This window comes from Aristolochia californica, unplaced genomic scaffold (assembly GCF_029961685.1).
Source record: "Aristolochia californica isolate CCGP_79_NKW_82.1479 unplaced genomic scaffold, dmAriCali1.0.hap1 SCAF_12, whole genome shotgun sequence".
NCBI lineage: Eukaryota > Viridiplantae > Streptophyta > Magnoliopsida > Piperales > Aristolochiaceae > Aristolochia > Aristolochia californica.
The window spans coordinates 14,523,654-14,533,378 of NW_027181793.1; the positions used below are offsets into that span (position 1 = coordinate 14,523,654).

General features: G+C 42.3%; 2 protein-coding genes across 3 annotated transcripts; both read left to right on the forward strand.

Moving 5' to 3' along the window:
* The first annotated feature begins 596 nt into the window (after positions 1 to 596).
* LOC137946920 (uncharacterized) lies at positions 597 to 4,588 on the forward strand. The gene has a single exon (XM_068793201.1). It carries the CDS (start codon positions 815 to 817, stop codon positions 1,868 to 1,870), a length of 1,056 nt encoding a protein of 351 aa, XP_068649302.1. The 5' UTR covers positions 597 to 814; the 3' UTR covers positions 1,871 to 4,588.
* Positions 4,589 to 4,684: 96 nt separating this feature from the next.
* Positions 4,685 to 8,594, forward strand: LOC137945790 (uncharacterized). Of its 2 annotated transcripts, XR_011111022.1 has the most exons (2): positions 4,685 to 8,132; positions 8,246 to 8,594. XR_011111022.1 is itself a non-coding variant. In XM_068791814.1 (1 exon), exon 1 carries the CDS (start codon positions 5,914 to 5,916, stop codon positions 7,093 to 7,095), a length of 1,182 nt encoding a protein of 393 aa, XP_068647915.1. In that variant the 5' UTR covers positions 4,685 to 5,913; the 3' UTR covers positions 7,096 to 8,594. The 2 variants fall into 2 exon arrangements, 1 of the variants encoding a protein (XP_068647915.1); XM_068791814.1 differs by having other exon boundaries at positions 4,685 to 8,594.
* Positions 8,595 to 9,725: the final 1,131 nt, after the last annotated feature.

A 9,725-nucleotide genomic window follows, 5' to 3' on the forward strand; every position in this document is an offset into this window, starting at 1 on the left:
TCATGGAAGACTGAATTTGAAGTAATATGAATGGCTTCTTGGTTATCACAATGCAGACCCATGGAACCTCTTTTATAAAATCCTAATTCGGTAAGAAGGGTCCTAATCCATAAGAGATCACTAATTGTATGGATTATAGCTCTGTATTCTGCTTCGGCGCTAGATCATGCAGCCACAATTTGCTTCTTACTTTTCCATGTAACCAAGTTCCCTCCAACAAGAGTACAATATCCCAATGTAGATTTCCTATCATCAGGTGATCCAGCACAATCTGCATCTGAGAAACCTTCTATGTTGAAGTGCCCATGTTTTTTACACAGTAATCCTCTTCCTGGAGCTTCTTTTTGGTATCATAATATTCTCTCTAAGGCCTGCCAGTGGGTAATTGTTATGGACCCAATATTGATCCGAGTCAAGCGGAGACACCGTGGCTGAGTCAATTACTTTGACTGAGTTAGCTATGTAGCCATTTAGTTTATTTTCATGTTAAATGCCATAGAGGGGAAAAATTGTGATTCTCTCTGGAACCTTGGATCATGAGTCCTATTTAAGGGACGTCATGGAAAGAAATGGATAAGTAGAAAGTTACAAAGGATTTGTGTTCTCCTCAATGAACCAGAGTCAGCGTTCCCCTAGAACCCTAGGTTGTGGACTCCCTCAGAGCCGTAGGTTACGGACTCCCTTAGAGCCGGGTTATTCATCGCCGTTCTTCCTCCTCTTCATTCTCTTCTTCTTTGTTATTTCCTTTGTCTTCCCCTGTGAATCTCCGTGTTGATCTGGGACCATAACAGTTTCGTATCATAGCAGGTTCACAATGAGATATTCTTCGTTCCGAGAAATAGTCGCAGCGACGGCCCGACAGGAAATAGCTGCAGTGAACGCAGAAATAATGTCAAAAATGGAAGCATTACGCACAAAGTTAAAATCAGCAATACAAGATCAGATGAGTGCCTTGCGCAAAAAAATAATGGAGATACTTCGGGCTGAAATCGAAGATCTTCGGGATAAGGAGTCAGAGCGAAGGGTCACCATTTCAGAAGAAGACGGTGTTCGACCTCAAATCTCTGTGGAACTGGCCCAATGGGATTTGCCTATTTTAGTTTTTCCAGATGCATCCATGGTTGACACTATTGCTGTTCACCGAAGGACAACGTCTCCTCAAGTCAGGAATTTCGGTGACAACGATGAGGGACGGAAGGTTAGCATCACCTCCACTTCTCACTCAATAGAGACATACCTCAAATCATCGACATCAAGACCAAGTGAGACTTCGAATACCTCGATCCTGCGTGTAAAAATCGGGGAACGGCAACCCCTATTTTGGGATACTGGTCAACAGCAGAAAATTTTCCGTTGGGGGACGTCAAAAAAAATTTCTGACAGCTTCTGTTGTGCACTTTCTACTGGTTACCACTTACCCGAGATGGTAATTGGGGATAGTTATTTAACTCTTTTACAAAAGGATACAGCCGTCACAATTTATTTTAACGCATTTGATGCTCTTAGTGAATGGAAGCATGAAGTTTTAGCGCATATGGAAGTCCCCACTGCTGCCAAGTGGAAAGTTAGAAGCAAGCCTTCTCAACAAGTGATAATCGATGATGATTATACCTTCACTACACCTTATTGTGGGGGTGAAACAATTGATAGAGATCCAAAGAAGCTTGACGCAAGTGACAAAAACTTGTGTTTGTGTTGGGAGAATAGTAGAGAAGAAATTGCTTTAGTTGCATTGGCATCCAAAGAACCCATTCCCTTCTATGATGAAGTGGTTCTCTATGCAGATGAATTATCCGATAGTGGAGTGTCACTCTTACTAGTAAAAGTGAGAGTAATGCCAAATTATTGGTTTCTTCTACTGCATTTCTAGCTAAGAGTTGATGGAGTACTTATGAGGTTGAGGGACACACGATTGTATTATAGTTTTGGAAGTGATCCCCATGTGAAACAGGAGATAAGTTTACTGTTACATAAGGGTCCTAACCTCTGGAATTAACAGCTGCTCTGTAGTTTCGTGTTAGTTGGTGGGCCACACTTGTGCATGATCTAAATTTCAAGGAGGTTCCTAATCGTTGTGCGACCGATTTAGCTTGCAAGATGTATGTTGAAATGCTAAGAAGAATTATGACAAGAGCTGGGTGCAGGGTTCTTGATCAGCATTCATGTTGTGCTACCTTTGAACACCCAATGTGTTTGCAATATGATGCGAGGTACTTGGGTTTTGGATTGGATGGGGCAGTAAAGACTCTTCAGCATAAAGGTTATCTAAATTCAGATACTTCACAAGCAGGCTACCAACTCATATTATCAGAAGCAGGCTACAAGCTCAAGACTGTTGCTCACTCAAATTCATGTACCGTAACAACCACATGGTTTGGGTTCTCTCGCACATGGCAGGGTAGTAATCAAATATTTGACACAGTCGACCTTGCTCTTTCGAATTTTTCATATGCATCTCATGCATTTTGGATTCGAATTCCCTAGCCAGTAAAAGAAAAAGTAGAGCATCAAGTTCAGTCATTTCGTGTTGGCCATCATGTTGCTTCTCATGCTCTTCTTAATGTGATACCTTTGTACATTACATGTATTACTTCGGACAGGGGTTCAGCGTGTGCAAATTCCCCTACCACTCGGTTTGTTCCAGAAAGATTGTTGTTGTATGATAGCCATCCTACAGGCATCGCTCTTTCAGCACCGGTTCAAGCAATTTTGGGGATCTCTTGCCAGCAGCATTGGAACTTGTGACAACATGCAACTTCTCAACCTATTGTGTGTGCTCTCAGAGAACGATGCCAACAGCCACTAAATCAATTGAGCGGGTGAAGATCTTCATCTAGAATTTTGCTGCAAAATTCAAATCTGGCAGGCTCTATGAACCCTACAAGGTCAGAGATGACTACCTTGCAAGCAAACTCAAGGACGAGGCGTTTGTGCCGTTGTGGAAGGGCAATACTCCATATGTTAGCCACTTCTTTCCAAACCAGGCACATATCTTTACCTTTAAGGATTACTTCCTGAAACTCTTCAACTTCAAACCAGACAGAGAGGGATATTGGAAATAGATCGCTGGTCACTTTGTATTGGGTCAGGCACTGCAAAACAGCATCATGCAAGAATTCTTGGGCCCCATGCAACCATTCAGGAAATGCATCAAACAATGTCAAGGTCAATTGGTGATTCTTGTTCACAGGTTTATGGGGTGATCTCAATCCCTGAAATTGGCAATGGGCTCGATGAAGTTCTTACTCAACTGGAAGTCATCGTGGATAGTGAATTTGCCCCACACCAGGACTATGTGGTGACAAAATCAGATATTGTGCCATTAGCCATTTTTGTTGAGTTGTTTGCTGGAAAACTTCCTCAATGGTCTCAAATCATCTAGACGATTAGCTGTTTTGATGTGCTACAGTCGCTTGCTATTACTGCAAATTCTTCAATGGGGTGTGTAGACCTGTTAATTTGTCACATGATTCAAATTCTGCAGTTTCTTGCCATGAGCATGGAGGATCTTTCCTTCAAATCATAGGGCTTTGGCACTCACATGCTGTTGCTGATAGTGGATTGTTGACAGGTCCAAATATGGGTGGGAAGTCTACACTTTTGCATGCTTCATGCTTGGCTGTTATACTCTCTCAGTTGGGATGCTCTATACCTTCATAAATGTGTATTTTGACAACTGTGGATACGGTTTTCACTCGTACTGGTGCAACTGACAAAATCATGATTGGAGAGAGTACCATTTTTATAGAATGCAGGGCGACTGAATCAATTCCTCATGTAGCCCTCCAACCCATGGCATGTACATTCAAACAGCACTCTGGGATCACTTCTAATCGTGGCCTGGAACTTGTTTTTATCTATCGACTTTCACCAGGAGCCTGCCCAGAGAGCTATGGTCTTCAGGTGCCTCTCCTGGCTGGCACACCGGAATCGGTGGTGAAGGCTGCATCAAAAGCCAGTCACTCAATGACAGTTTCACTCAGAGTAAACTCAGGTCAAGTGAGAGTACATCATAGTTTTCTAGCCTCTATGTGGATTGAACCAAGATGCTTTGGATACATTACTTTGTATTGGCAGGAGATCAGAGGTCAATCTCGATCAGCGTGCTCAAAGGACTCTCACTGTTAGAATCACTCAAACTACCAATGCTAACAGTGCTAGTAGACATGAGTAATAAAAAAAATGTTTATTGTTCAGGTGGAACCAACAAGACCACTTCGACTCCCACAAAATTTCCGATGGACACAGTTCTCGGTGCAAACCTACCCTACCTTCGAGTTCGTGAACAAGCTCTTTCTCCAGGAAGGGTGTGATGTTATGAACTCAATAGTGAACCGAGTCAGGCGGAGATATCGTAGCTGAATCAATTACTTTGACTGAGTTAGCTATATATCCATTTAGTTTATTTTCATATTAAATGCCATAGAGGAGCAAAATTGTAATTATCTCTGGAAGTCAATTACTTTGACTGAGTTAGCTATATATCCATTTAGTTTATTTTCATATTAAATGCCATAGTGGAGCAAAATTGTAATTATCTATGGAACATTGGATCATGAGTCCTATTTAAGGGACGTCGTTGAATGAAACGGACAAGCAAGAATTCACGAAGGATTTGTGTTATCCTCAACGAACCAGGGTTGGCATTCCCCTGGAAACCTAGGTTGCGGAGCCGTAGGTTACGGACTCTTTTAGAGCCGGGTTATACATCGCCGTTCTTCCTCCTCTTCGTTCTCTTCTTCTTCGTTATCTCCTTCGTCTTCCCCTGTGAATCTCGGTGTTGATCCGGGACCATAACAGTTTTGTATAAGTGCAAGTTCACAATGAGAGATTCTTCATTCCAAGAAATAGTCGCAGCGACGGTCCGACAGGAAATAGCCGCAGTGAACGCAGAAATAATGTTGAAAATGGAAGTATTACGCACGGAGTTAAAATCAGCAATACGGGATGAGACGCATGCCTTGCGCACAAAAATAATGGAGATACTTCGGGCTGAAATCGAAGCTCTTCGGGATAAGGAGTCAGAGTGAAGGGTCACCGTTTCGGAAGAAGACGGTGTTTGACCTCAAAGCTCTGGAATGGGCCCAATGGGATTTGCCTGTTTTAGTTTGGCCAGTTGCATCCATCGTCGACACTATTGCTGTTCACCAACGGACAAAGTCTCCTCAGATCAGGAACTTCGGTGACAACGATGAGGCACGGAAGGTTAGCATCACCTCCACTTCTCACTAAACAGATACATACCTCAACTCATCGACATCAATACCAGGTGAGTCTTCGAATTCCTCGATCCTGCGTGTAAAAATTGGGGAACGGCAACCCTCGTTTTGGGATACCGGTCAATAGCAGAAAATTTTCCGTTGTGGGGACGTCAAAAAAAAATTTCCGGCAACTTCTTTTGTGGGCTTTCTGCTTGTTAATCTTGGAACATCCCACTTACCTGAGATGGTAATTGGGGAAAGTTATTTAACTCTTTTACATAAAGAGACGGCCATCACAATTTCTTGTAACGCATTCGATGCTCTTAGTGAGTGAAAGCATGAAGGTTTACCGCCTGTGGAAGTCCCCGATACTACCAAGTGGAAATTTAAAAGCCAGACTACTCAGCAGGAGATACTCGATGATGATTATACCTTCACTACACCTTATTGTGGGGGTGAAACAATTGACAGAGATCCAGAGAAGCTTGACGCAAGTGACAAAAACTTGCGTTTGAGTTGGGAGAATAGCAGAGAAGAAATTGTTTTAGTTGCATTGGCATCCAAAGAACCCATTCTCTTCTATGATGAAGTGGTTCTCTATGCAGATGAATTATCTGATAGTGGAGTGTCACTCTTACCAGTAAAAGTGAGAGTAATGCCAAATTATTGATTTCTTCTACTGTATTTCTAGCTAAGAGTTTATGGAATACTTATGAGGTTGAGGGACACACGATTGTATTGTAGTTTTGGAAGTGATCCCCATGTGAAACAGGAGATAAGTTTACTGTTACATAAGGGTCCTCTTTGTGTAGCCAACAGACCTCTGGAATTAACAGCTGCTCTACAGTTTCGTGTTAGTGGGTGGGCCACACTTGTGCATGATCTAAATTTCAAGGAGGTTCCTAATCCTTGTGGGACCGATGTAGCTTGCAAGATGTATGTTGAAATGCTAAGAAGAATTACAACAAGAGCTGGGTGCAGGGTTCTTGATCAGCATTCATGTTGTGCTACATTTGAACACCCAGTGTGTTTGCAATATGATGCAAGGTACTTGGGTTCTAGATTGGATGGGGCAGTAAAGACTCTTCAGCATAAAGGTTATCTAAATTCAGATACTTCACAAGCAGGCTACCAACTCATGTTATCAGAAGCAGGCTACAAGCTCAAGACTATCGCTCACTCAAATTCATGTACCGTAACAACCACATGGTTTGGGTTCTCTCGCACATGGCAGGGTAGTAATCAAATATTTGACACAGTCGTCCTTTCTCTTCCGAATTTTTCATATGCATTTCATGCATTTTGGATTCGAATTCCCCAGCCAGTAAAAGAAAAAGTAGAGCATCAAGTTCAGTCATTTCGTGCTGGCCAGCATGTTGCTTCTCATGCTCTTCTTAATGTGATACCTTTGTACATTACATGCATTACTTCGGACAGGGGTTCAGCATGTGAAAATTCCCCTACCACTCGGTTTGTTCCAGAAAGATTATTGTTGTATGATAGCCATCCTGCAGGCATTGCTCTTTCAGCACTGGTTCAAGTAATTTTTGGGGACCTTTTGCCAGCAGCATTGGAACTTGTGACAACATGCAACTGCTCAACCTATTGTGTTTGCTACCAGAGAACGATGCCAACAGCCACTAAATCAATTGAGCTGGTGAAGCTCTTCATCCAGAATCTTGCGGCAAAATTCAAATCTGGCAGGCTCTATGAACCCTACAAGGTCAGGGATGACTACCTTGCAAGCAAACTCAAGGACGAGGCATTTGTGTCGTTGTGGAAGGGCAATACTCCATATGTTATCCACTTCTTTCCCAACCAGGCACTTATCTTTACCTTTAAGGATTATTTCCTGAAACTCTTCAACTTCAAGCCAGACAGAGAGGGATATTGAAAATGGATTGCTGGTCACTTCGCATTGGGTCAGGCACTGCAAAAACAGCATCATGCAAGAATGCTGGGGCCCCATGCAACCATTCAGGAAATGCATCAAACAATGGCAAGGTCAATTGGTGATTCTTGTTTACAGGTTTATAGGGTGATCTCAATCCCTGAAATTGGCAATGGGCTCGATAAAGTTCTTACTCAACTGGAAGTCACTGTGGATAGTGAATTTGCCCAACACCAGGACTATGTGGTCACAAAATCAGATATTGTGCTATTAGCCATTTTTGTTGAGTTGTTTGCTGGAAAACTTCCTCAATGGTCTCAAATCATCTATACGATTAGCTGTTTTTATGTGCTACAGTCACTCGCTATTACTGCAAATTCTTCAATGGGGTCCATGTGTAGACCTGTTAATTTGTCGCATGATACAAATTCTGCAGTTTCTTGCCATGAGCATGGAGGATCTTTCCTTCAAATCATAGGGCTTTGACACTCACATGCTGTTGCTGATAGTGGATTGTTGACAGGTCCAAATATGGGTGGGAAGTCTACACTTTTGTGTGTTTCATGCTTGGCTTCTATACTCTCTCAGTTGGGATGCTCTATACCTTCATAAATGCGTATTTTGACAAACTGTGGATACCGTTTTCACTCGTACTGGTGCAACTGACAAAATCATGATTAGAGAGAGTACCATTTTTATAGAATGCAGGGCAACTGCATCGATTCCTCATGTAGCCCTCCAACCCATGGCATGTGCATTAAAACAGCACTCTGGGATCACTTCTAACCGTGGCCTGGAACTTGTTTTTCTCTATCGACTTTTACCAGGAGCCTGCCCAGAGAGCTATGGTCTTCAGGTACCTCTCATGGCTGGTGCACCAGAATCGGTGGTGAAGGCTGCATCAAAAGCCAGTCACTTGATGACAGTTTCACTCAGAGTAAACTCAGGTCGAGTGAGTGTACATCACAGTTTTTTAGCCTCCATGTGGATTGAACCAAGATGCCTTGGATACATTACTTTGTCTTGGCAGGAGATCAGAGGTTAATTTCGAGAAGCGTGCTCAAAGGACTCTCACTGTTAGAATCACTCGAACTACAGATGCTAACAGTGCTTGTAGACATGAGTTATAAAAAAAAAATTGTTTCTTTTGCAGGTGGAACCAGCAGGACCGCTTCGGCTCCCACAAAATTTCCGACGGACACAGTTCAAGGGGGTGCTACTGGGTTGATGTAGATCAGTTCGGCAAGCCTACCCTACCTTCGGGCTCGCGGACAAGCTCGTTCTTCAGGAGGGGTGTGATGTTATGGACCCAATACTGAGCCGAGTCAGGTGGAGACACTGTGGCTGAGTCAATTACTTTGACTGAGTTAGCTATGTAGCCATTTAGTTTAATTTCATGTTAAATGCCATAGAGGGGCAAAATTTTAATTCTCTCTAGAACTTTGGATCATGAGTCCTATTTAAGGGACATCATGGAAAGAAATGGATAAGCAGAAAGTTACAAAGGATCTATGTTCTCCTCAACGAACCAGGGTCGGCGTTCCCCTGGAACCCTAGGTTGCGGACTCCCTCAGAGCCGTAGGTTACGGACTCCCTTAGAGCCGGGCTATCCATCACAGTTCTTTCTCCTCTTCGTTCTCTTCTTCTTCGTTATCTCCTTCGTCTTCCCCTGTGAATCTCCGTGTTGATCTAGGACCATAACAGTAATTTGTGCTTTGTGCATGAATTGACTCACCACACTTACAATATATGATATGTCTGGCCTAGTTACCATGAGATAGATCAGTTTTCTCACGAATCTTTGATATTCTTCAATATCAATATCTTCTCCATTTGAGGCACAAAAAATTACATTTGTATCCATAGGCGTGTCAACTGGTCGACAACCTTTCATTCCTGTTTCTTCAAGGAGATCCAAGATATATTTCCATTGAGACAATATTATCCCATGTTTGGATTGAAGCACTTTTATGCCTAAAAAATATTTAAGCATACCCAGATCTTTAGTCTTGAATTCCTGACATATCATATTTTTCACTTCTTGTATGCTTTGAGCATCATCACCAGTTAAGATAATATCATCAACATATACACCCAATAATATTTTCCCCTTCATAGTATCTTTAAAATAGACTGAATGATCAACTGAGCACCGTTGAAAACTAAACTGAAGAAGTGTTTGACTAAATTTATCAAACCAAGCCCGAGGGGACTGTTAAGCCCATATAAAGATTTTTTTAACCGGCATACCGACTCCCCCTCAACCACATAACCAGGTGGTAGAACCATATAAATTTCCTCATGTATATCACCATTTAAAAAGGTATTTTTCACATCCAATTAATAAACGGGCCATGATGAGTTAGTAGCAATAGATAAGATGATCCGTACCGAATTCAATTTGGCAACAGGATAGGTCTCCTCATAATTTATCCCATAACACTGAGTAAAACCTTTAGAAATGAGTCAAGTTTTAAGACGAGTAACCGATCCATCATGGTTATGTTTCACCGAAAACACCCATCTACAACCAACCGGTCTTTTACCTTTCGGGAGTGATGCTAAGGACCAGGTTTGATTTTCATATCAGGCGTGCATTTCTTCATCCATAACTGCCTTCCATCTTGGATGCT